We start from the raw sequence: 25,940 nt of genomic DNA, 5'->3' as shown, positions 1-25,940 counted from the left end.
TTCCACCCACAAATAAAAGATGGCAGCCCTATCTAGAGATATTGGATGTGTAAGAGGGCCACATGGAACTCACAAAGATCCTACTGTCACAGATGCAGTGAATAGGAGGCTGTTCTCCTCGGTCAGTCTCTCTCTCTCTCTCTCTCTCTCTCTCTCTCTCTCTCACACACACACACACACACACACACACACACACACTTCCCCCACTCCATCTTTCGCTCATGTAGTTAGGGCTATGGTGTATTCTGCACCATAAAACCCAGATCTGTGCCAAGGAAGTTTACGATTTGTACATACCTGGTTCTACTGCCAGGAAGAAACGAGGGTGCAAGGTGGGTGAGCAACCAAGATGTGCACAAAGAGAGAGAGAGAACTCTCACGATGCTGACATGTTTCGGCCTCTTCATTTTTTAGGCCTTCAGGGTGCTGTAAAAGTAGATATATATTAAAAAAGAATGAGACAACACAGAATTTAAAACTTTTTACAATTATATGAGCACACTACAAGTATAATTGTAAAAGGTTTTAAATTCTGTGTTGTCTCATTCTTTTTCTTTATATGTACTTTTACAGCCCCCTGAAGAAGGCCTAAAAACACAAGAGGCCGAAACACATCGGGTTTTTGTATAATAAACCTTTCTATAATATCTTGAGACTTATCTACCTTTTTGTGCACTGGTTTTACTCCAAACTTTATTCAGCTTTTAATACCCAGGTTTTTACCGAATTTTGATTTCTGCCCCTCCTCGCATCTGCCCATTAAATTATTGGATTAGATTGGATTAGTGCAGGGGTGAAGAACAGTGCATCCCCAGGGCCCATATTCCTGTTTGGCTCATCCCCCAGGGAGCCCAATGAAGTCAGGAGGCGAACCTTCCCTCCCAAAGCCCTTCTGCCTGATGTCATAGGCAAATTTATCTGCGCAGAGAGAAGCAGGGAATCACCACTGCCTCTCTCTGTGGGAACCTGCTTTGGTCCTCCCTTGCATTCTCCATGGAGTAAAAAAGAGCAGCAACTCTGACCTGGCTCAGCCCCCTTTCCTCCTCCGTTGCCTTCCTACAGAGGAATGAAGGGGACTGAGCTGCAGCTCGGTTGCTCTCATGGTCCTCTCCCTTCTGGGTGGGAGGAGCTTCAGGGAGGGGGAGGAGCTCACCTGTGTTAGATGCAGTTTTTATTCTGTTGTTGTTTTTAATTGTGTTGAATGCATTCATTTTTATTATTGTTTTAATCAAGTTTTATTTGTGATTGTAAGCTGCTTTGATTGCCATTTTTCTTGGTAGAAAGGTGGGGTACAAATCAAATAAATCTCTTTTTTAAAATCCATAATTATTAATCCTGCTGGCTAAGTGCTTCCTCCAGGATGAGGGAGTATACCTATGTACACTAGTTATTGGGAAACATGGGCTGGGGGCAGGGGTGCTGTCCTGCTTGTGAGTTTCCTGTAGGCAGCTGGTTGGCCACTGTGTGAACAGAAGGCTGGACTGGATGGACCCTTGGTCTAATCCAAAATGGCGCTCCTTATGTTCTTAAAATCTAATGTGCAGCTGCAAGGAAAGGGAGAAGCAGATCAGAACCATGGCATCTGGCTAGGAAGGAATTAACCTGTCCCTCCCTTGCTGTGGTCTTGATGAAAAGTGGTCCCCAAAGCTGCTATTCACCCCAGGAAGGAAGCTCCCATTGGCCCTTCCCATAGCATAGGGGGAAGGGTTAACTCCTGCCTCCCCATACTCCATGATCTTGTTATTCTGCTATTCCCACTCCCCTTCTGGAGTTTTTTGCAGGCAGTATCCAACTGTGTCATTCCACTAGTGCAAATAACCTTGCACTAGCAGAAACTAGGTTCCGAACTATGCGCAAGAGAAGAATCCAACTAAAATTGGTGTTGCACATTGCACGTGCACCATCGGTTACACAAGTGTAATGTACAACTGCTTGCACCATGGAAAAATTCAGCTGACCTCCATTAGCACTATTTGGGCTTGTGGCATGAACCATCAGATACTGGCTGTAGAATTTTAAAAATAGACATGCTAATTGTATTCTTGTTACAAGATAAGTTAGCCCTGTATCTTGTCAACCTAAGCCTACTTCCTTAGGTTTTGCCTCCCTGGCACTCCCATACTTCTGTCTAAAGGTTTGACTCATTGTGGAAAGCCACTTTTCCCCCTTTCTTTCCCTAATCCTCCCTCAAGGGCTACCAATCTGGGCAGGGCTTCTGTACCATTCATCACTGTGTTGCATGGAGAAGTTCAACAGCTGTGGACTTCTCTTCACTACAGCCCTGTGAAGGGAGAAATGGCACCTGTGGAGCTCTTAATGGAACCAGACTTCTATCCAAGATGGAAAGTGATAGCCCTGTACCTGCTGATGTTTCCATTTGCTCCCCTCAACTGCCTAGTATATGCTAAGGAGTGGGGAGGGAAGCAAGTTTTCCTGATTAACAGGAGCTTGTGGGGCTGTGCTGCAAGCTGGCTGGCATCCCTCTTCCCACGTCTCTCAGGTATCCTAAGGGCCTTTAGTTGCAATGGCAAGATGCTAGGCCTCACTGAGCCTCAGTTGATTTTGAGATTAAATTGTATGTACATTCACTTCTCCAGACCATAGGGACACTGGCTTTTATCTGTGTAGGCTGACACCTTTTATCAGCTTAGGTTGATATACCAACCATGTCCTTATCTGGACAGAGATAGCCTAGCTACAGTTATCAATGTTTTGATAACCTCTCATCTGGATTACTGCTATGTGTTTATATGTGGGGCTGCCTTTCAAAATGGTCTGGAAACTTCAGCTGATCCGAATCAGGGCAGCGAGACTATTTACTGGGACTGTACAATGTAATCATACTATGGCAGCTCTTTTCCCTCTGCACTGGCTGCCCGTCCATTTTTGGACCTGATTCAAAGTGCTGCTATTAACATTCAAAGCCCTGAATAGCTTGGGGACAGCTTATCTGAAGGATTATCTCCTTCCTTATGTACTTGCCCGGACCTTATGATCGTCTTCAGTAGGCCTTCTTTGGGAGGCCCTGTCAATTGAGGTGAGGCGGGTGGCTACCAAGAAGAGGGCCTTTTCTGTTGTGGCACTCCGGCTGTGGAATGAGCTTCCCAGAGAGGCTTGTTTAGCACCTACATTGTGCTCTATCTGGTGACAGGTGAAGACTCCCCCCCCCCCAGACATTTAAGTTTTTTAGCTTTGTTGCTTTAAAACTGTTATTTTATTTTAAAACTCTGCATTAATGCTAGGTTTTGTTTTGGTTTGTACTTTCATGTTGTAGTTTTAGGCCTTTACATTTCATATTGTATTTTATAATCCATTTTGTGATTTTAATTGCTGTGAACAACCCTGAGAGCTTCAGCTATTGGATGGTATAGAAATGTCATGAATAAGTAAATAAACTGGCTGAGCAAGCATTTCTCTTTGAGGCAGATCAAAAATTCATTGGATAGAGACAGCATTTTAAATTGTTGTTTTTGGCTTGCACCATACAAAAGTACACTTTAAAACAGAGACCTAATGTGCAGGGGCGGGGGGGGGGGGATCAGCTAAATTGAAAACTGTCTTAATGCCAGTTGTTGGATGCTGTCTAAATGGAAATGGTCTTATAATGCTTTCAAAAACGTTTGTGCTTTTATGGAGCAGTCATCAAAAATTCTCCTTACTTGCTTTTGTTTTGTGGATACATAGTAGACAGATTCTGTTAAAAGAGCTACTTTCAGTTATTTTAGCACTGACGATGGTGTATAGGAGAGGAGATTATATTTCCTTGTTTATAGATTCTGTAGGTTTCACCAGAAAACTGGGTGGAATCTTCTTTAATGCCGATGATCTACAGATATTCATCTGTCTTAAAGTGAGAAAAGATATTCTAAGTAGTATGGTAAGAAGGGATGATATCAATCAGTGCTAGGCAACTTGGAGCCCTCCAGATATTTTGGACTCCAACTCCCATAAGCCCTAGTTAGCATGGCCAAAAGTCAGACATTATGGGAGTTGTAGTCCAAAACATCTGCAGGGCACAAGTTTGACTTCCCTTGAATGCAGCAAGGAATGTACTGATATTGAAAAGCTAGAGTAGAAATGAGGATATTCGAACCCGATTTACTGGGAAATGGAGTGACATCTGTTTCCCTGCCTTTCAGGTGACTGCTGGTTGCTGGCTGCCATTGGCTCCTTGACTCTCAATGAGGAACTTTTGCACAGGGTTGTACCCCATGGACAGAGCTTCCAGGAGGACTATGCGGGCATCTTCCACTTCCAGGTAAGGTCAAGGAAAAGGTGGGTCACCTTTCCTACAGGAAGTGCTTCACATTGAATCCTTTCTCACTGATAGTTGAGACACCCTGAGATCTTCGTGATATAGGGCGGGATATAAATATTTTAAATAAAATAAAATAAATAAATCCACAAACAAAAGATCTTGATTGAGAAATAGGTTTATTGTTCAAGGGACGGATACTCAAACCTAATGTCTCACTTTCCTTTCCCCCAACCCCATTCACAAGGCTTACTATCTTCCTGTTTCTTATCCCCCAGATCTGGCAATTTGGTGAATGGGTGGATGTGGTGATAGATGACCGGCTACCAGTCAAAGATGGAGAGCTGGTATTTGTGCACTCGGCAGAGTGTCAAGAGTTTTGGAGCGCTCTGCTGGAGAAAGCGTACGCCAAGTGAGTGCTGCATTGATTCGGGTTATGCAGGGTGCTGTTGGGGAGGCGGGTCCCTACCTCAAGGGTGTTGCACCTCAAGCCTGCAAACCAAATCCATCCCTTTGGGGTCTCCCAGATGGCCACATCTTCTCCCAACCGCTGATCATTTGATCGGTTCCTGGCTTTTCCATAATTCCCCCAACCCATTCTAAAAGTTTGAAATGCCCCCTCCTAAGGCTTAGTTATTACCGATAAGAGCTTTAAGCTAAAATATGCTGACATTTTTGCTCCACCCGCCACTGGAATGTGCCCCCCCCCGAGTTTCTCATAAATTAATTTCAGCCCTCGGGCTGAAAGAGTTTCTGCAGCCTGCTTTTGTTTCTCCAGCAAGCCCTTTTCTGGCTTTGTTTCTACCCTTCTTTAACTCCCTATCCCCACCCCACTATCTGGGCCTTCTGCAGATCAGCTGGCAGGGTTCAAAGCTATCCTATTAACCCACCCCCACCCCAATTCTGTCTGGCATACAGGTTGAATGGCTCTTATGAGGCCCTGTCCGGGGGCAGCACCACAGAGGGCTTTGAGGACTTCACAGGCGGTGTGTCGGAAATGTATGATCTCAAGAAGGCGCCTCGTGACCTATCCAGGATCATTTGCAAAGCTCTTGAGAGGGGCTCCCTGCTTGGCTGCTCCATTGACGTAAGGAGTAGAGGGGCTCGCGAAACGCTTCAGATTTGGAGTCTTGAGGGGAGCACATTGCTTCCCTCATTTGGCTCTGATAATTGGAAACCTGTCATGAGGCCTAGCGTAGACACAACAGGGATTCATTCAATGGACGTTGGGCCCAAACATTAACTGGAGTCAGGGCGTTGGGGGTGGCACAGAAAGTGTTAGGCCGCAGTTCCTTGTCCTATGATAGGTTGGTTGGTGCCCCCTTGTGGTTGGAAAGTGCACTGAAAACATTCCCTCAGGCAAATATAGGTGAAGCTTCCACTTTTGCTTTAACTTTTTAATTGGGTTCTTAAAGTAAGAAAATATTGTTGCCCTCAGACATGAAAAAATGGGGAAAGGTGTGCAGCTTTATTGTGTACAAATAGCCCTTTGAGTGCTAGTTTGACATCCAAGCTTGAGTAATTATGTTCTAAGTTGCTTGCCAGATATACATCTTGAAGCCTCTGATTTGATTAACTGCACATTACAAAGCCTTCTGTCATTTCTTGACTGCTTCTTTGTTATGTATATGCTTTTAAAAATATGAGTGGGGGAAAATACCATTAAGGATCACACACAAGCGTGCACCGGTCAAAGCAAGAGAAATACAGTGGCTTGAAGTTGTAAGGGAAGAATGCCTCAAACCCAAGTATCCCACCAATTACTTTTCCTTCCCCACACTCGTTTCTCTGCATGCCTCCTCACGCGTTGTTTAGAGTGTGACCTTGTATACACTTATTTGTGAGTTGAAATTCATTGCAGAGTAGGCCAGGTAAATGGATGAGGGCCACATACTAAATATATTGTGTGCTGGAGAGCCAGAGCTCACCTTTGAATTGTCAGCACATTTACTTTGCACAGTTTGCATATTCTAAATATGACAATCATTTAATGTTGGTGAATATTATGATCCAGAGAATTCTTAATTGTAGAATGGCCTTGTTTTATAGAACGTTGACTTCAACTGGGAAAAAGTTAGTTTTCCTTCTGTGGGGTTTAAAAAAGAAAAATAGAGCTGGGTTCCATCAGTGTTACTATTGGCATTCATCTAGAGCTCTCTGTCAGTTTTGCATATAATAGTACAGCTATCCAGAAGCAAAAGGCTACACCCAACATAGGACTGTCTGCAGGCCTTTCCTGAATTGAGGACTGAGCAGATACTCAAGAATGTTTGCAGCCTCTTCAATGTTCTGAAAAGGCATTTCATCAAGCATCTCGAATGCATTAATAGGGCCAAGTTGTGGTCTGCTGCTAGTGTATTATGTTAGAAGCCATTTTGTTTTGCTTTCTTTCTTTGATGGATAGCCTGACAATGGGGAGAGGGAACCTGCAACCTGTTGACCAATGCCACATATCCTTTCTCCTCAGATCACAAGTGCATTTGACATGGAAGCTGTTACCTTCAAGAAGCTAGTGAAAGGTCATGCCTATTCCGTCACAGGATTTAAGAATGTGAGTTTCTCTTCATGGGTTTGTGGAAATCAGTTCAAGGGCTTAGCCAGGTGTATAGGTTGTCTGATGTCTCAACTCTTGACAGGTGGAATATCGTGGTCGACAAGAACAGCTCATTCGCATAAGGAATCCCTGGGGTCAGGTGGAGTGGACTGGAGCCTGGAGTGATAGGTGAGTTTGACATGGTATTGCAGCAGCACTGGGTGTGACATCTGAGAAGGACCCCATCTAGTATGGGCCCTAGGTGGCACTTAAAGCGATTCACCAATGCAAGCTCATCCCTCAGTGGCCTGGGAGATCAGGCAGTGGTTTGTATGTGCAAATGAGCCATCGCCGATAGAACTTCCATATCACTTAAATCACAATGTTTTTAATGGAATTGATTCACACTGGTAGCTATGAGCCATCAAGGAATGGTAAATCAAGTAAGGAATTTTATATCGAGTCAGACCATTGATTCACCTAATTTGACAATGGCTCTCGAGGATTTCAAGCAAGAATCTTTCCCAGTCCTACCTGGAAATTCCATGGATTGAATCTGGTACATTCTTGCATGCAAAGCATGTGCTCTACCACTGAGCTACAGTGCTACGAGCCAGCCTTTAGCTACTCCTGTATTCCTGAATAAAATCTGAAATGACAGCATGGGGGAAGCACAGCGTAACTGCCTTTCTGCTGCTATCTTAGCTCTTCTGAATGGAACGATGTGGATCCTGATCAGAGGGAGGACCTGCAACTGAAAATGGAAGATGGTGAATTCTGGTAAGTTCCAGAACTCATGGTAGTCATATGCATGCATGTGCCGCAATGGTTCCTAACTCTGTGGCAATATATTCAGGAGTATTTATTGTCATTTCTGTTCAAATGGTCTCCTTTTGTGTTTGTACCTCAAAAATGGTTCAAGAGTAGCCATTGCATTTTCTTTTGGTATTTCTGCTCTTGTCCTGGCTCTATGGCCTCACCCTGCCTTTTGTCCCTGCAGGATGTCTTTTCGAGACTTCATGCGTGAATTTTCCAGGCTGGAGATCTGTAACCTCTCTCCAGATGCTTTGACCAAGGATGAGCTGAGCAAATGGCACACCACCCTGTTTGAGGGCAGCTGGCGCCGGGGCAGTACAGCTGGAGGCTGCAGGAACAGTCCAGGTAATCACAGCTTTCTATCCTTCCTCTACCTGCTTCTCTCTTTCAATGCTGAAGGACTAGTAAACTGAGTTCCAGGATCTGTAAATATGTCAATTGAAAAAATTGGGGACTATCATGGTGCACTCTACCTCCTGCCCCAACTTGAACCAGTGGAAATCTGAAGGTCAGTTTTTGTAGTGCATTGTATTCATAACCTAGTGTGGCTTCTCTCTGAATATTTTGGAAGTTGTGGAAAACCAAGCTCTTCCTTGTTTCTGGAACTTGGTGTTGGGGAATACCACAGCATCATTACAGTAATCTTTATTGTATTATAACCAAAGGCCATATCATTGGAATAAGATTCTATAAAATAAAATTCTATATAACTAATATATAAAGATTCAATAGTGAAACAAAGGATAATATCATTAAACAGAGTACAGGCCGTGCTGCCATAATCAATGTTCTCAGAGAGGGCATAAAAGGGAGACCTAAACTTATAAATTAGAGCTATTGACATTTTTTTATAAAGCTGAAACTTATCTTCTTGGCTGCCACAGCAAATAGGACTGCTGTATAGGTGATAGATGGTTGATTGTCAGACAATAATTCCACCACCAAATCATGGAGAGTTGGATAAATGTATTGCTGAAGAATAAATGACAAGATTATTTCCCTTGGGTCCAGATCCAATGGCCCGAGCAACAAATAATGTACTAAATCTTCAATCTGATTACAAGCAAAACTTCATTTCTGTTCTGCCAATGGCATCACTACAGTCTTCCCTCTCCTCTTGCAGCGACGTTCTGGATTAATCCACAGTTCAAGATCAAGCTCTTAGAAGAAGATGATGACCCAGAGGATGATGAAGTGGCTTGCAGCTTCTTAGTGGCCTTGATGCAAAAACACCGGCGAAGGGAGCGCCGAGTTGGAGGAGATATGCACACCATTGGCTTTGCAGTCTATGAGGTAACCTCACGTGGCCTCCTGGTATCCCTCCTTTCAGCAGCAGAGTTTAGCAGGCCCTGATTCCTATCCCTTCCCTGAATATGGCAGCCTAGTTGCAGCGATCCGTGCACTGCTAATCTCATGATGAGACTACTGTAATGCAATCTATGGGGCTGCCCTTGCACCTGGTTTGGAAGCTGCCAGTAGTGCAGAATGCAACAGCGAGGATGCTCAGTGAAGCACCTAGCGACGCACATATTGCACCTGTATTAAAAGAACTGCACTGGCTGCCTATTAGCTACTGAGCCATGTTCAAAAATTTGTTGTTGACATTCAGAGTCCTAAACAATTTGGGACCAGAATATCTAGTCCACCATCTTCCTGTATATACACCAAATCACCCCCTGAGATCTTTCAAAGAGGCCTTGTTGGTTGACCCACATCAACTTATGGCATGTGAGCAGGCCTTTTCTGGGAGATTCTCCCACGAGAGGTCTGAGAGATGGAAATTATGACAAACTTTAAATGACTTTTGAAGACACACCTGTTTGCTCAGGCGTTCCCTGACATATTATTGCACTGCTCTGTTTGACTATTTTATATTGGCTTTTATATTGCATCTTATGTATTTCTTATGTAAACCGCTTAGAGATCTCATGATATTAAGTTGTATATAAGTAGCTTAATTAAATAATATTCCCCTCCTCTCTTTCTCCCTCTGCAGGTTCCTGAGGAGGTATGCTCTGAGTCATGAAAAACCATTAATGATTGAATTGTGCATGAGGATGGAAACCCCAGAGCTGGCGGAATTCTCTTTGCCTAATTATTCTGGAAGGATTCTGAAAAGTGTGCTTTCCTCTTGCTTGACATCAATAGTCCCAATATATGTGCAGCTCCTTGTGTACCCAGCTCTTCAGGGCTGAAGGATTACTCAGGATTAACCAAGATAGACAAGGCTATATGTGTTATGACCAAATTAAAAAAGATCTAAATTAGGTACCAGACACTCTCATGTTCTATAATCTGGACCAATTAATCAAAACATTAAATACACAAAATAAGGAAATATTTGGCGTAACTCCGAATCCAAGATTCTGGCTGCAAATGTGTTTTCCTTTTGTTACTGCTGTGACTATTTCTTGTTCAAGTAGGGTTTTTTGATTCCCAAGACTTACCCATCTCCTTTGTGCTCTTGCCTTTGGGGGGCGGGTGTACTGGGGTATATCCATCCAATGCATAGGCCCCTTGTCGTCTGGATAGACCTGCCCATTTGTATGGCTGTATAGTACACTTGAGCTGCTGCTTCTCTCTTAGAACCAGGGCTGCCAGAGTGTTCACCTGAAGAAGGATTTCTTTCTGAGGAACCAGTCCAGGGCACGTTCTGAGACCTTTATCAACTTGCGGGAGGTGAGCAACCACATCCGCCTGCCCCCTGGCGAATACATCATAGTGCCCTCTACCTTTGAGCCCAACAAGGAAGCAGATTTCATCCTGCGCGTCTTCACAGAGAAGCAATCAGACACAGAGTGAGTCCATGCTCTGTGTGAGCTACTCTAATATTATAGTTCTTTGCTAATGGGTTTAGGAGCATCCCTCAGGCCTGCTGTAGAGTGGTTTCTGTGCCTCTGCTCTGTAGGACTAGCATCCTATTGTGCACATGTGCCCTCATGCAACAGGGCTTTCGTGCTTTAAAAAATAAACCAAAGTGAGCAGAAACGAGGCAGCTCGGCAGAGCTTGCAGAAGGGAGCTTTGCTGGCCTGTCCTGATCTGGAAACTAGCATTCCGTCTCATTTCTGGTGTTACTTTTAGAAGTGCCAAAGCCCCATTGCACAAACAGTTGCTCCCGTGAGTGCGCTGGAACCAATGGAGGTGGAGCGGCCCTCTTGGTTATTGACCAAACTCTCCTTGGGTATCAATAATATCCTTGCAGGGGCAAGAAGAAGTGCTGGGAGATGGGGAAAATTAATTTTGGGCAAGAGATTCAAAAGCTAATTTAATGTCTGTGTGCCTCTTGGTGCCATGATCCTTACAGTGATGCTGCATGTGTAGTGAATAGTGCAACAAACTTCCAATAGTACTGCTCATCCTCAGACTCTTGAGTGGGAGGCAGCTATAGTGGAGCTCTTTCCCCCCAATTTCCTCGACTTCTTCCAGACTGTCCTCCCCTTTCTACAAGTTCACCTGCCCTAGGGTCCTTTGTAACCGTGTTTTTGCTTCTCCAGGGAGCTGGATGAGGAGATCTCTGCAGATCTGCCAGATGAGGTAAGGGACCCATCCCAGGAGGGGTGTTTCTAAACTCTCTCACTTCTTTTCTTCTCTCTACACTGCTTTTGATAGCTGTAGAGTGACCAGACGTGTTAAAGGAGCCTGGTGCCAATTTGCTGCCACCTTTAAAGCTGCATTTTGAATAGGCCTTGTTGGCTAAAATAGGCTGGGGTGCAAGATGGAGAAGGGAACAGAATTGGGGGAAGGAGGAGAGCCAGCTGCTGGAGAGAAAGGGGAAGGTTTCCAGAGGAGACTAAATGGCGGTGGTGAAGAGGACAGGAGGAGCTCGCCGTTCCAGTCTGGGTTTGTTTTAGTGGGTGGAAGAATGTCTTAACCTGCTCCCTCCTGGTTTGTGTTTCATCAGGAAGATATCTCTGAGGATGACGTGGACGAGGGCTTCAAGAACATGTTCCGGCAGCTTGCAGGCGAGGTAGGTTCTGTGACTCAGCATTCCTGTGAATTCCTCCCCTTTCTATTGTTGTGTTGAGTAGGCAAAGTAGCAGCTGATGGCTTTGATCACCAGTATGGCCAGTGGACAGGAATGCTGGGAGTTGTAGTCCAGAACATGGGGGTGGGGACCAAGTTGGGGAAGGCTGATGTAGTGGATAGAGCACTAGTGTTGGGCCAGGGACCTCTCTGTGGGGTGCCCCCAAGGTCACCTACCTCACAGGGCTGTTGTGCAGATAAAATAAGAGGAGCAAAACCCATGTACATCACCTAGAGGTTGGAGAGCAGAGGAAGGGTTCGATTAAATGCCATAAATACATCTCATGGGATGGAAGCGCCCCATCAGTAGAAATCTTCTGTTCTCTGAAAGAGGATATCAGTGGCCAATCAGAATGAGGCCTTCAGGCTGGAGTGTTCCTTCATCAGAGAAAATTTCTGTGACTGTACATCAGTGATATGATCATCCTCAGTGTTGTCCAGAGCCATCCCTTCACTCACATTTGCAGGCTGCCCAAGATGGGGTCAGTGCCTGAGAAGTTACATACTTCCTGCTCTTGCAAGAGGATGTGATCCAGTTAGAAGTGCCAGTGACTAATGTTCTGCTCTCCCATCCTCCAGGACATGGAAATTAGTGTCTTTGAACTGAGGACTATCCTGAACAGAGTCATTGCCAGACGTAAGTGCTTTTTTATTCAACCCTCTGGCCTGCTCTGGGAAATTGCAATGTCTGCACCTTCCTTCTCCTCCCCCCCCCACCACTATGCAAGCGTCACTTTGGAAAGGGCTTCATGAATAACCATGCCCCCCTTTCTCCTCCCTCTGCCAGACAAAGACCTGAAGACTGACGGGTTCAGCATGGATTCTTGCCGCAGCATGGTCAACCTGATGGACGTATCCTCCCTGCTGTGGGTGGATTCCTGCAGAAATGGGGAGGGTTTTCCTGGTCAAGAGAAAGCAGAGGGGTGTAAATCTATTCAAAGGATGGTGTCCTCACACTGCGACCTTTTGTAGTGTGTTTGCTCATAATTTATGAAAGCAAGGTGGGGAATCCCTTGAGGTATCTGCATGTTTCTGAGTTTTAGATAGTTATAGAGTCCGGTCTTTGGCAATTGTTTGTTATTTTACAGACTCTGTGTGTGATGTAGATGTAGGTGTAGATGTCAATATAATCCTGGCTCCAACGCAGACCATAAATGTTGTGGCATTTGAGATTGTTCGGATAATAGGTGAGCCAGTCCATAACAGATTATGCATATTCCTTACCCCTGACCCCACCTGCCTGCAAAAGCCACTGTTACTTTGTGGTGATGGCTATGTGTCTCTGTGTGAGACCTGCCTAGTTCTATCCTGACCCCCTTTCCATTTTCAGAGAAATCACGTTTTTACCCTGAACCCTTTTGTAATGTTGCTGTAGTGTTACAGGGATATGTGACTGTGGAAAGACCCAGGCAAAATGGGCAGAACATGTTGCCACCAGGAGTGAGGCTCTGCTGAGGTTATGGGTGCAGAGAGATGGGACAGGAGGTGGTGACAAAGCCCAGTGAACCAAATATTCTGGTTGCTACTTAGTTTTGTCCCCTTCTATTTCCAGAAAAGTACTGCTGTAGCACAGAGAAGTCAAGACTGATCGTTTGGGAGCAGAGAGCTCTGTATACAGGGGAATGGAATTGAGTCGTGAGTTGAGGCCAGTCATGTAACTATTCTCACATGAGACATTTCAAAGCTTACGTTCAGGAAGTGTCAAGGTCTTGACAACACTGAAGTAGTCTCATGTCGAAACATGCCATAACTGTGCAAGGTACCTCTTTGTTGTCTTGCTTAAGAGTAGCCGCTATCCCACGCATCCCTCAGACTGTGGAGAATTTGTTGGAGACACTGTGAATTCAGCACAACTCTTAAGAGTTTCACTCATTTGTCACGTTGGCGTGGCTGTGCTTCTGGGCTTCCCTATGCAAGCACAGAACTTTTATTAGCTAGACGAAGGCATTGTGCTGTGTTGCATCCAGCTATTGCTGCTGGGAGGGAGATATAGGTGGGATAAACTTGGTACACCTGGAATCCAGCTGACACTACTGCATCTCCCACATTCCTCATCATTGGCGATGATGGCAGGGGCTGATGGGAGTTGGAAGTCAAAAACATCTGGAGGGTGCCATGTTGAGGAATGCTAGAACACCTGCTGTGGCACCTTCAGCAGTTTGAGGAGCTGGAGCCTCTGCCTTCCTCCTCCTCCTCCATCTACCAGTTTTCCTCTGGGCTTTGGGATTGTAGGTCTCCTTTTTTGTGTTTCTCTCCTTGACTCATCTGCTCTTCAGAAAGATGGCAGCGCTCGCCTGGGCCTTGTGGAGTTTCAGATATTGTGGAACAAGATCAGGATCTGGCTGGTAAGTGGGGCAAACTTGGGCAGGTGTCTGTGTGTCTGTGTTCAACACCACTCTTTTGGATGGGGGTACTTCAGGGAAACAATAAAGCTGTAGGGAAAAGAAACAAAATCTCACAGTCTTCTTTTTCTTTCATTGTGGCAGAATGTCTTTCGTCAGTTTGACCTGGATAAATCAGGCACTATGAGTGCTTATGAGATGCGTCTGGCTTTGGAATCAGTTGGTAAGTCTGGAAGGAGAAGTTACAGAATGGCATGGTAGTGGAGGGTTGTTGGAGTCCTTATCAGCTGAAGTGGCTCATGCATCTACTGTACTATGTACTTTGAATCCACACTTGTCTAATATAATGGCATTATTCCCTAATCTCCATCCAGGGTTTGGGGTAGGGTAGTCTATGAGTTGGCTGAAGCCCCACTCATAGAATCTGAAGGCAGAGCCAGTCCATAATGTCATCTGAGGGAGCAATGGTCCTGCCCCCCAGGTGGGCCGTATGAGAAAGTAGGGTTGCTTCTAATCTCTCGTTCCAATTTCACCTCCACCTTGACTGGAGCATCTTTGAACTTGAGAGAAATCATGGGAGCTGCAGTCCATGGTGTGGGTAGAAAATGTATTCCCTATATTTGCCGTCATCCAGTGGTCCAGAGACTGGGAGTGATCTCTGCCCCACCCAGTAGGAGGCAGGATCTGTTTTAACTGAAGACGACTGACTAGGAGCTCCTTCCCCCTTCTTAAAGCCAGTTTTTCTCCTGCCTCCATGCTGCATGGAAGCACGTTGTTTGCTGGATCTGCGCATTAGAGCAAATCTGAACGAAAGCAAAATGAAGAAACAAAAAAAGTGCGTTAGCATGTCTCTTGACCTGAGCTCCACAACAACCATCTCTAGGACTAGTGTCTCCTGTAAATAAGTCACAGGAAATTGCAGTGAGCTGATTGGAAGGGGGTATGTAGATCTTTGAGCTTGAAGGGTGAAAGGAATTTACCCAGAGCTGCAGCCAGGAAGATGGGAGTTAAGAATCTCCATCTTGAAGTGGCAGACTCTTAAAGAAATCTCTCATCTAAAGGTCTGCAGGCAACCCTGGCAGCATAAAGAATAGCTGACAAGCCTGCCAAATGAAAAGCCTCCAGACACTGAAGTCTGACAGTGCATTTATTTATTCTTTTGTAAATGGGAGGACCTTCCTTTTCATCCGATCTTCTGCCTCCACAAAGGCTTTGTCCATATACTTGCTGAAGTGCTAGGCTGTAAAGATAGCTTTGGTTGCTGCAGGTTCATTATAGTTGCACAGCCAAAGAGATCTCCACACTTGTGCTACTGACTGCTGGGGTCTTACTAGTGTGGCAGACAGCATAAAGAGGTCCATCAGACAGAGGGATTTATTGACATCATTCATTACCTTTCTGTACTGCCCAATAGCCAAAGCTCTCCGGATGGTTAACAACATGACAAAACATAATACAAAAGCTTTAACGAACAAAATTTTTAAAACAGATTGAATTAGTTAAAAACAATTATCAGTTGTTTTTAACAGTAGTTTTTGTCCTTAAGGTAGAAGTGGGAAATGCCTGCTAGTCCATCTCTTGAGTCTAGTCCAGTTTAAAAAGAACCTGCCTTCTCCTGAGTGTCTGCATTAAGAGAGCACTCTTAATGTTTTGATGATTGTCTGATGAACAGGTGGAAGGAAGATTTACAGTTTTTTAAAAAAACTATTCAGTGACTTGGGCTGATGTCCCTTAATGGAATTGTCTTAATGTGGGTTGAGGGTTTTAATGGAATTTTTTTATATATTATTGTAAAGCGTCTCGATGCCAGAAATAGTGAGGTGGCGCTATAAAAATGCTTTAAATAAATAATAAAATAAATAACATCCCTTTTTCAATCCAGACAGGAGATTTAGCAACATCTGCCTTCTGTCTGGTAAACATAGGCCCCAATTCCAAGCATTTTATAACATTAGGCTGTTACCAAAGAGGTAGCATCTAATGATCTTGTAACCCTACTCTCCTGTGTTCCTCCATGCGGAACTCAGTTGTTTTCTGGGAATACTGGCCTATTCCGCCCCCAGCGGCTGTCCTGAATTGTATTAAGGTTCTGTACTCCTTCTGTACTCCTGGTTTACATTCTGGTGGGCTTAATGTGCGTGTGTCTATCCATTCCTACCTTTTAGGCTTCAAACTGGACAACAAGTTGCATCAGGTGGTGGTGGCACGCTATGCTGATGATTCACTGGGTGTGGACTTTGATAACTTCGTCTGCTGCTTAGTCAAGTTGGAGACGATGTTCAGTAAGTGCTTTGGTAGCTGGGCCTGGGGAGGCAGCCAATTCCAGGGTGGTTAATGAGTCCCACAGCACGTAGGAATGCACCTCCGGACCTAATGTGGTCATGCCTGTATTTCTCTCAATGATTGCAGCTGGCAGGCACATGTTAGCTTGGTTGTGCGGAATAGCTATCCTGAATAAACTACAGTGGAGGTATAGATAAGTTTGATAACCAGTTGAATTCCATTCAGCTGAATCATTGGTTTCTCCACAAGAGAAAAAGGAAGGAAATATCCCTCTCCTGCTAGGCTTCTGCTTGAGGTGGGCTTAGATATACCAGTCTTTAAGTTTCATCCAAAAGTTGTCACAATACTGAGATGGGCCCTAAGAGGAGATAATTTCCCTACTTGATTGGCCATTGTTTCCATAGCGACTGTCTTAAAGGGCATCTGACAACAGAGAGAATCACCTTGACCCTTGCTTAACTCTTTTAAGTTAACCACACCTAAAAAAAGGATAGTGTAGTGATGGAAAAGGTGCAGAAAAGGGCAACCAAAATAATCTAGGGACTGGAGCAGCTCCCTATGAGGGAAGGTTACAACATCTGGAGCTGTTTAGCTTAGAAAAAAAGGCCAAGTGAGAGGAGACATGGTAGAAGTGTATAAAATTCTATGTAGTGTGGAGAAAGTATTTCAGTATCTGAAGTAGTTGCTATCTATGGCAACTAGTCCTGATGGCTATATGCTCCCTCACAGGCAGCTGGTTGGCTACTGTGTAAATAGAATGTTGGATTAGATAGGCCTTCTGCCTGATTCATTATGGCTGCTCTTATGTTCTTAAATGTGTTGCTATTTCAACTAAAATTCTATCATTTTCTGGTTGGGAGCCATCTTGCATTTAGTTCAGAAATTATTGGCTGGAGGGATTCCCCAGCTCTCACCTAGTGAAGGCTTCTTGATTATCCCTGGTAAATGGATCAAGTGAATACAAGTCTGCAATCCTATGTACACTTTCCTGGGTGTAAGCTGTACTGAACATGGTGGGATTTACTCTTCTGAGCAAATGTGCTATGGTCAGCAGGCTGCAAACTATCAAATATCAGCATGAAGGGAATTACTTTGAGGAGGGGTTTGGGGGGAGATAATGCTCTTAATTACTCATAATTAAGCTTAGGTCAGTGCTTACAATTCAGCTTCTCAGCTGAGGCCCTACACCAGGCGCTACTACTTCTGGAAGCAAGGTAGCTACCAAGGACAGACCATATTTGTGGCAATCTAGCTGTGCTACTCCTTCCCCAAATGTAAGAACAGAAGAAGAGCCCTGCTGAATCAGACCAAAGATCTATCTAGTCCAGTATTCTGTTCACATAGCGGCCAACCAGATGCCCAGGAGAAGCCTACAAGTAGGACATACCTACTTTATTATCTTTTACACATCAACTAAAAAGAATCATGTTTACCCAAGCTTGAATGTGTATGCTGCTTTAGGGATCAAATTGATAGGAAATGGTGGAATAAAAATCCTCTGAGTGACTAAATGGATCTCTTGTCTGTTCTTGAAACTATGTAGGATTCTTCCGTAGCATGGATACTGAAGGTACAGGGAGTGCTGTGATGAATCTCAGTGAGGTAAGAAAGTTAAGACAAGACCTGAAGGAATGGTAAAAGGTATATCTGGTAGGGCTGTGCTCCGCTCCGATTCGGATCGCGAATCTGGAGCGGAGCGACCCGATCCGCCTCCGCCAAAGGTGGATCCGAATTGGGTCGGGGGAGCTGCATGTCGAGGCGAAGCGGTTCACCTCCAACCAGAGCTCCAAATGCAGGTAAGTGGGGGGGAGGGGGGCTCACCTGGCGTCAGCACCCCAGTCCGTGCGGCGATGGCGGTGGAGCCAGGTAAGGGGGGAGGGGGGCTTATTCAACCCCCATTTTGTCCCCCCTTCCCCGCTTACCTGCCTCCACCATCCGCCGCGGAGGCAAGTAAGTAGGGAGGGGGGGGCAAAATCTCAATCCGCCCCTCCGGATCTCGCTCCGCAGAGTGGAGCATGGGAAGGTCAGATTGACCCGAAGCAGTTCGGGCCTGATCCGAAAGTTCTGGATCAGGCCACGAAGCGGTTTGGGGGGTCTGTGCACAGCCCTAATATTTGGATTAAAAGCCTCTTTTCACCCCTGACCCAGAAGACAACAAGTAGATGAAAAGGGACAAACCTTTTTTCTTCTGCCAGAGTCTCTTCATGAGACTGTCCCCTGTGATAGATCCCATAAAAAGCTATTACCGTATTTCTTCAATTGTAAGATGCCATCAATTGTGAGACGCACACTAATTTCAGTACCACCAACAGAAGAAAAAACCCTAAGACACACCCACGATTCTAAGATGCACCCCGTTTTTAGAGATGTTTATATGGGGGGAAAAGTGTGTCTTACAATTGAAGAAATACGGTAATAGACATGGATCCTTCTTTGACAAGTTTGTTATCCTAGTCTCATGGGAACAATGCAGATGATGAGGTAGTCTTAGCCCCACAGTTTTTCAAAGCTGTGGATCAGAATATTCGTTCTGAGTTAGCTGGGTGAGTTGATAAGACCAACAGTTGGTAAGACAGTATGGATCTGAGGGGACTACTTTGTATATCACACAAAGTGGAGGCTCCTCCAACTTTCAGGCTGTTTATTAATCCTAAACATTAATCCAAACATGGGGCGAGTAACTACTTACTCAAATTACAGTAACTAAAAGTATAATCAAGATAGTAGCAAGAATATTGTTAACACAGATTGAGAAGAACCTAGATTTTACTCTCAAGATCAGAATTTCGTATTTACCAAAATGGAAGGCATGTGGGCAAAGGGTTGCTCATTCTCTTGGAATCTCTCAAAAAGGTCAAATCCTGGTTTTTTATAACCCTCATGATGCCAATGAGCTCATCCTTATTTTCAGACCTCACCATTCTCATTTTTTTCAATGTAACCAGGTCTGCCACTGATACCAGTAACACCCAGATGAAGGTATCACTGCTAAGTTAAGCCACGTGCTGCTTCCAGCACTTGATCAACCCATTTTCAAGGATATATTCCATTACTCATAGTTATCTCACAACACATACATACAGAACATAAACGAAACTAGCTGCACCTTCAAGATACAATAAATTCTTACCAGTTCTACACACTACCGTGCATATTCCGCTACAAGCAGAACTGCATTTGGAGATGCAGGGATGGATGTAGGGGGAATTTCCAGGATAGCAAGACAGAGCTGGGTGTCTGTGTAGAGGTGATAATGAAAGCTACTCGGGGGCAGCATGTAGAGGGAGAATTGCAATAGGCTGATCCCTATGGGACCCCAACAAAGGACAGGGTGGGAAGGACGAAGAGCTTCCCCTGTGGAAACACTGACTTCTCAGATAAGAAAAGAACTAGCTAAGGGTAGTGTCACCTTGTGGGCCTTTTGTTTGTCCTCTAATAGTACTAAGCTTCCTGCAAAGAACACAGAAGAGGAACCCTACACGGCACTTGTTCTCTGGATGAGAAGCAAATTCGATTTGCAGCATGTTCTAGACCAGGGTTGGAGAATGTGTGGCTCTCCAGATGTTGGTGGACTGCAAGTCCCATCATCCCTCACTATTGGGTAGGACTTATGGGAGTTGCAATCCAACAACAACTGGAGGGACACATGTGCCCCACCCCTGTTCTAGAAAATAGCTGGCGTAAACAAACCCTTGATGACAAGATGACTTACAAACCTTGGCGTATCTCAAGAAACTAAGAGTGGGCTGTGCCACACCCTGTGAAGCACTTAAGACTAGAGTCAGACAATGTTTGTTGATTTTTAAGAGAGCTGAAAGTGGTTTGAGAGAGGCCTTGTGCTACACTGGGTGGGTGTATGTATGTATACTACTTTGGTCTCAATGTTGTTTCTGGTCACATAGGCTTTACAGCTTTTTTAAAGTATGTTTTTATTACGTTTTAAATCTAACAATAAGCACAATGAATATGATGAGTACAATGAGCTGACGATTCTCAATAAGATGCTTTTTATTCATGAGAACATTTGCTTTAATCTACTAAGGAAAGCTCCGCTAAGTGCCTAGTGCTACCATATGGAGACAGACCTGTCTCTTCAAAAACAAGCTTGTGACATTGGTGGATTAAAGTCACAAACCACACACCCTCAGTTCACATATGTTAAAAACAGAAATCAGAATTCCATAAATTGGTTGTGCTTTTAAAGTCCTCTGGCCAAGTTGCTATGGTGAGTCAGTTTTTCTGACAGGCTATTTGTTAAATCCTGGCATGCCACCCCTGAAGGTTGGAGCGGGCTGTCTAATGTCTTGCAATCTTCATGCAAGCAGCAGCAGATGATGATGATGATGATGATGATAATAATAATAATAAGAAGAAGAAGAAGAAGAAGAAGAAGAAGAAGAAGAAGACTTCTTTGTAACCCTGTTTACCAAAGCAATCTCTCTTTCAAACCACCTTGAACTCTTTTTTTCAAGGGTAAAACCAAAACCACTCTATCTCTGCCCTCTGTGGATTGCTCCCATGCCAACATGTGGCAATTTGTCCTCATGTCCATTTGAGACCACATTCCTGGGCCAAACTGGGGACATGGGTGGGAGAGGGGGACAGTTTTTAGCCCGGTTCCTCACCTCCCTTTGCTCTTCCTTTCTTTCATCTGCAGTGGCTGGTGTTCACGATGTGCGGCTAAAGCAGAGGTGGAACTTCGCTGAGACGAGCCTATTGGACTGGGCTGCCTCAAGTGCCTCCCTTACGTCCGGCTGACAGACCTAGGGTGGCCCCTCCTCCCCCTCCCTTCCTCACCACCCCATTGCTGAGCCCCAAGCCCGCTTCCTTTCCCCACCTGACCACAGACACGATGACGGTCCCCCGTGATTGAAGCTCCCTTGCATCACTTACTGGGGATCAAAGCTCCTGCGGGGAGCAGGGCAGAGGGGGAAGGCAGCTCTTTCCTGCTGTGAGTGTAGCTTGTGATGCCACTTTGAGGAACTGGGATAACCCAGGGAGGGGCATGGGTGCATGTTGGATCACTGCATGCAGCCTTTAGCATAGTTGCCCTTGTCGGAGCGGCCTGCCTTCAGAGCTACCCAATGGGCAAGGGGGTAGGGTAGTGTCGCTTCCTCTGAAAGGTTGGCCTGTTCTCTTTTCCCTGGCTGCAGCCGCTGCTGCTTTCATCCTTCCAAAACATCTTCACCTGCTCTCTCCTTTGAGCACTGGGGCAGCTACTTCTTTGCTTTTTCTCCTGTAAATTCAGTGTGCCCTTCATTCAACTCCTAAAGGAATGGGCTTACAAAGCGGGTGATGTCAAGCATTTGCGATGACCACTAAATGAGCTCCGTGCCCAATGGTGGAAGCATCCAAGGAGGATGCAGGAAGCATCCAAGAGGCAGCGTGAGAGAGTTCATTATTTGCAAACCCAGCATTTCTCACATTATGGGGCTGCTCTGAGAGGTCCTCATGGAAGTCCGTTCCCGCCCCAGTTCTTGGAGGCAGAGCTGATGACCCTGGCACCAAGAACGGGATGCTGTGCGTCTGGACTGCTGTGCTCTCCTCTTAGAGCAGGAAAGGGTAGTCCTGCAGGCTCAGCTAAAGAGAGAAGACCGAGGTTGTCTCATTAGGTTTGTGTGAAATCTCAGGTAGAAATGAGCAACCTGCTCCATACTAGAAGATACAGTGGCCAAAAAAATACTGCTTCAGACATCTAAAGTAAGAGAGTTCTAGCATCATTAGCACCAAATACTTACAGTAATTTAGGGTGCAATCCGGTGCATGTTTAGACAGAAGTAAGTCCTACAAATCCCCCCATTCCCCAGCCAGCATGACTGGCTAGACAATGCTGGGAATAGTTGTACTTTTTTCTGTTTAAACATGCATAGGATTGTGCCTTTAGCCACTTAAACACTTTTAAACGTAAGAAAAACAGGGAAGCATGACAACTGTGGGATGCTTTCTTATAGTTGCATGTTTACCTCCACAAGAGTTTGGGCAAAAACCCTGTTCTATTTTTTTATTTTATTTTTTAAAGTAAAATTGGTCACTGAAAAAAAAAATAGCAGCACTAAAACTTTCAAGATTCAAACAGGGTCCTGTGGGGACTGCCTAAAGTTCTCACAAATGGTAAGCAGCACACAGAGTGGATCTAGACCCCTAGATTCTAGGTGTTAAGCTTGAAGCCTGTTGGTTTTTGCTCTTTTCTGCCTCCTTGCCCTTTCTGTAGGGCTCAGTGGATAACCTGGGAGCACCAGATGCTGCAGCATCTCTGACGTTGTAAGGAACTGATCGCTGCAGGTCTTGTGGAAAGCTCTCTTGGAGCTTTCTTTAGAAGAGCAGGATACATGCACAGTAAATGAGCAGGCTAGCACAACCAAAGGGTAAAGCCCCTTTTGGGGTACTGTTCACAGCCCTGCCTCTCACTTGTGCTGAGGCCTTGGCTAAATCTTTTTTCTGCATTTAGCTTTTTCATTCTGGGGGACTTCTGAATATAATTAGGGGAGTGGATTGTTTTTGGAGCACTTCTTAATGCTAAGCAGCTACAGTGTTGTTGAATGGAGTCCTAAATCTTTCTTTCATGCTTTGCCTCTGCATCCTGGTCATAGGTCTAATAGGGTCAGGGCAATTTCAGCCTTCTGCAAGCATCCCACCTTGCACAGTAGGCAGCTTGTGCAGACTCGGCTTTCTCTTAAGATAGAAATCTTGAACACAACCTCATCTTTGATTAATTAACTTAGAATAACAACTTTGCCAAACTTTGATGCTACTCTGGCAGGATCTCCACTCTATGTTCTAAATTTGGGTTGGGAAAAGGGAGTGGGGGGAGCCCCATGCCTCTAGCCAAGCTAAATTCAGGACAACAGGGAGATTTACAGTGCAATCCTATACATCTCTACTCAGAAGTAAATCCCATTGTGTTTAATGGGACTTACTCCAGGTAAGTGGTTATAGGATTGCAGGCTTCAGGCCTGTTGAGTTCCTAGACAATGTATGGAAACTGCAATTGCCCCCTCTAGTTTCAGTGGTAATGTCTGGCACCATTGGTTGGGAGGTGGTTCATTTCATTAGCTGTTAATAGGTGCTGTATAATCACAGCTCTATAATCCATCGCTTAAAAAGAAAAAAAGGAGGGATGATTTCCATGCTCAAACGAAACCATACAAACTAAGAAAATGTGTTCCTGTTTTGCATAAACTGTTTTGAAGATTTGGGTTTTCAGCGGCTTCCATGTGAGCTAGGGTGACAAAAGAAAGTGGGAGTCCAACGCTCTCAGAAGGACCATGGATGTAAGGTTTGAGTAGTCAGTCAGGGCTCTGGGCAGGGGTGGCGGGGAGGGAAATACCTCCAAGAGCAGGAAACAGAAGGATGCAGTGCGCTAAAGCCTTTGTCTCTGACCTTTGGATGGCCTACCACCTTCTTGATCTGCTGCCAACGCATTTCCAGGCTTACCTATCCCATATGAATATTTCTAAAAGGAAATTAAAGAGTGTCAGGATGCCAAATGCCCTTCCACAAATCTAGACTTATGCAGCCACTTTGTGGATGGAGAGGGTACACACAACCTTAGTCAAGCGGCTTAATCCTTCATCCACTTGAAGGCGGGGAGTCCGCAACATACAGGCTAGGATGCTGCGCTTAATGGAAAGGAGGTGCTTGGATTAGCTGTAGCAGAATTGGATTTGCAAAAGGGAACTGCAATGAAGTAGTTGCTGCTACTGTTCTTTCTCTCCCTCCTGTCCCTCATTCTCTTCTATGAGGACATTCCAAGGCCTGGATAAATCTTCACCCCTTTCTTCACTGCTCTCCTTCTGTAGCTGCAGCAGCAATGGGATGTTCCCCTGCCCAACATCATCCCCATTGCCTTCATGCCCCCTGTCTATATCCCAGCTGGCAGTGGCCTTAGTGCTTTGTTACAGGGATCCGCACCCTCCTGCTGCCTTAGAACTCCTGCAAAACATGGTTGCAATCATAACCACTTCAGCTCAGAGAGCCGAGCTGCCTCCTCAGCCCAACTTGCAACGTATGTGAAATAATAAATACAGATATATCTAATTCTGTCTCTGCAGTACGTGTGTCTGTATATACATGCTTATTTTGCTGGTATAGTTAACTATGGTGGCAAATTCACTTATTAGGAACTATCCGTTTGTTAAAGCAGCCTTTAAATATCTTGTACAGAATATTTTAACAACTATATATAGTATGGAACAGCTGAAATATACATCACCAATGAAAATGGGTTAAAATGGCTGCAGGGTTAAAAAAAATGGTAATGGATATTTTGGTTTGATAAGGTAGAAGTAAGAGAAATATAAACCAAAAGTTGTAATTGTGACCAAAACAGACTTCATTGGATTAAAACACTCCTAAGATGCTACACAGGTTATACCTAAGGATGCTGGGCCTGAAACACAGGTCTTTGAAAACGTAAAAACCTGCAGTTGCCCAAATCTGGCTCCAGATTTTATCTGGAATCAAGTTTCTGCATAAGCTTTTCTTTCTTTTTTTATCCAGAAACCACTAGGTGGCAGAATGGTTCTTTTCCAGCAGATTGCTGGGCTCTCCCATCTTGACTGCTACCTGGCAGTTGTGCCATGTCCCTGAAGTGCCAACGGGCTGAATTCCAGCAAAGTTGTCCTGTTGGCTTAAACTCTGGAAGAAGCCTGTATTGGAGCTAGTGGAGGAGGAGGAGGAGGAGGAGGCTGACTTAAGAAGGCAGGGAAACATCAAACCAATCACAGCCTTAATGCCATACAGTTTGGTCATCCGTAGAGTTCCCAAGAGTACCTGGAGGAGAGGGGGGTTTGAGAAAAAGGGAATTAAACAAGCACAAAGGCCTTGTTTAATTTTCCTCCTTGCTTCTCAAAGAGGTTGGAGGCTAAATTTATTATACTGGCCTAGTAGAAAAGAGGATGCTAGAGAGTTACCCAAGCCAAGTGTGTCCTAGTCTTCTGCCTTGGAGGTCTACTACTTGATAGAGGCTGAAAGAAGTGGATGCAAAACCCAAGCACTTCAAAAGGCTTGAGGCCCCCTCATTTTTAAGGGATTGTGTCTTGTTTTAGGCAGCTCCATTAATGCCTTTTTTTAAAGTACAATTCTGTACTGGCAAATGGAGACAGGAACAGCATAACAGGACATTTTCTTCCTTAGCATTGCTACAACACTACCCCTGATTCAGTGAGGATGTGGGGGAGAAATCACACTATGAGTTCACAAGATCAGCAGCAGCTAAGACACTGGGGTACGAATCAGAAATGTCCCTGTTTGACTCCTACCTTGCTTGCCTCTCAGCCTCAGTTTCCTCATCTACAATACATGAGATAGAACCATAGAATAGCAGAGTTGGAAGGGGCCTACAAGGCCATCGAGTCCAACCCCCTGCTCAATGCAGGAATCCACCCTAAAGCATCCCTGACAGATGGTTGTCCAGCTGCCTCTTGAATGCCTCTAGTGTAGGAGAGCCCACAACCTCCCTAGGTAGCTGATTCCATTGTCGCACTGCTCTAACAGTCAGGAAGTTTTTCCTGATGTCCAGCCGGAATCTGGCTTCCTTTAACTTGAGCCCGTTATTCCGTGTCCTGCACTCTGGGAGGATCAAGAAGAGATCCTGGCCCTCCTCTGTGTGACAACCTTTTAAGTATTTGAAGAGTGCTATCATGTCTCCCCTCAATCTTCTCTTCTCCAGGCTAAACATGCCCAGTT

The 25,940-nt window shown here is 44.9% G+C and overlaps 1 protein-coding gene across 3 annotated transcripts in view; it reads left to right on the top strand.

The window, feature by feature from the left end:
- Positions 1–24,290, top strand: part of CAPN11 (calpain 11) — a 61,269-nt gene extending 36,979 nt beyond the window's left edge. For all 3 annotated transcript variants that reach the window (XM_063124216.1, XM_063124214.1, XM_063124215.1), the window contains exons 4-21: positions 4,140–4,258; positions 4,534–4,667; positions 5,174–5,342; positions 6,723–6,806; positions 6,892–6,977; positions 7,494–7,568; positions 7,789–7,949; positions 8,728–8,912; positions 10,194–10,402; positions 11,100–11,139; positions 11,507–11,572; positions 12,208–12,265; positions 12,416–12,480; positions 13,905–13,973; positions 14,115–14,193; positions 16,136–16,252; positions 17,797–17,855; positions 20,911–24,290. In XM_063124216.1, the coding sequence (XP_062980286.1) occupies positions 4,140–4,258; positions 4,534–4,667; positions 5,174–5,342; positions 6,723–6,806; positions 6,892–6,977; positions 7,494–7,568; positions 7,789–7,949; positions 8,728–8,912; positions 10,194–10,402; positions 11,100–11,139; positions 11,507–11,572; positions 12,208–12,265; positions 12,416–12,480; positions 13,905–13,973; positions 14,115–14,193; positions 16,136–16,252; positions 17,797–17,855; positions 20,911–20,937 (1,802 nt within the window). In that variant the 3' untranslated portion in view covers positions 20,938–24,290. The remainder of the gene's footprint in view (positions 1–4,139; positions 4,259–4,533; positions 4,668–5,173; positions 5,343–6,722; positions 6,807–6,891; positions 6,978–7,493; positions 7,569–7,788; positions 7,950–8,727; positions 8,913–10,193; positions 10,403–11,099; positions 11,140–11,506; positions 11,573–12,207; positions 12,266–12,415; positions 12,481–13,904; positions 13,974–14,114; positions 14,194–16,135; positions 16,253–17,796; positions 17,856–20,910) is intronic.
- The last annotated feature ends 1,650 nt before the right edge of the window (positions 24,291–25,940 follow it).

The sequence above is a fragment of the Elgaria multicarinata genome, chromosome 4, assembly GCF_023053635.1.
Source record: "Elgaria multicarinata webbii isolate HBS135686 ecotype San Diego chromosome 4, rElgMul1.1.pri, whole genome shotgun sequence".
Classification (NCBI taxonomy): domain Eukaryota; kingdom Metazoa; phylum Chordata; class Lepidosauria; order Squamata; family Anguidae; genus Elgaria; species Elgaria multicarinata.
The sequence above is the reverse complement of the archived record's forward strand: the minus strand, read 5'-3'. Positions and strand labels throughout refer to the sequence as shown.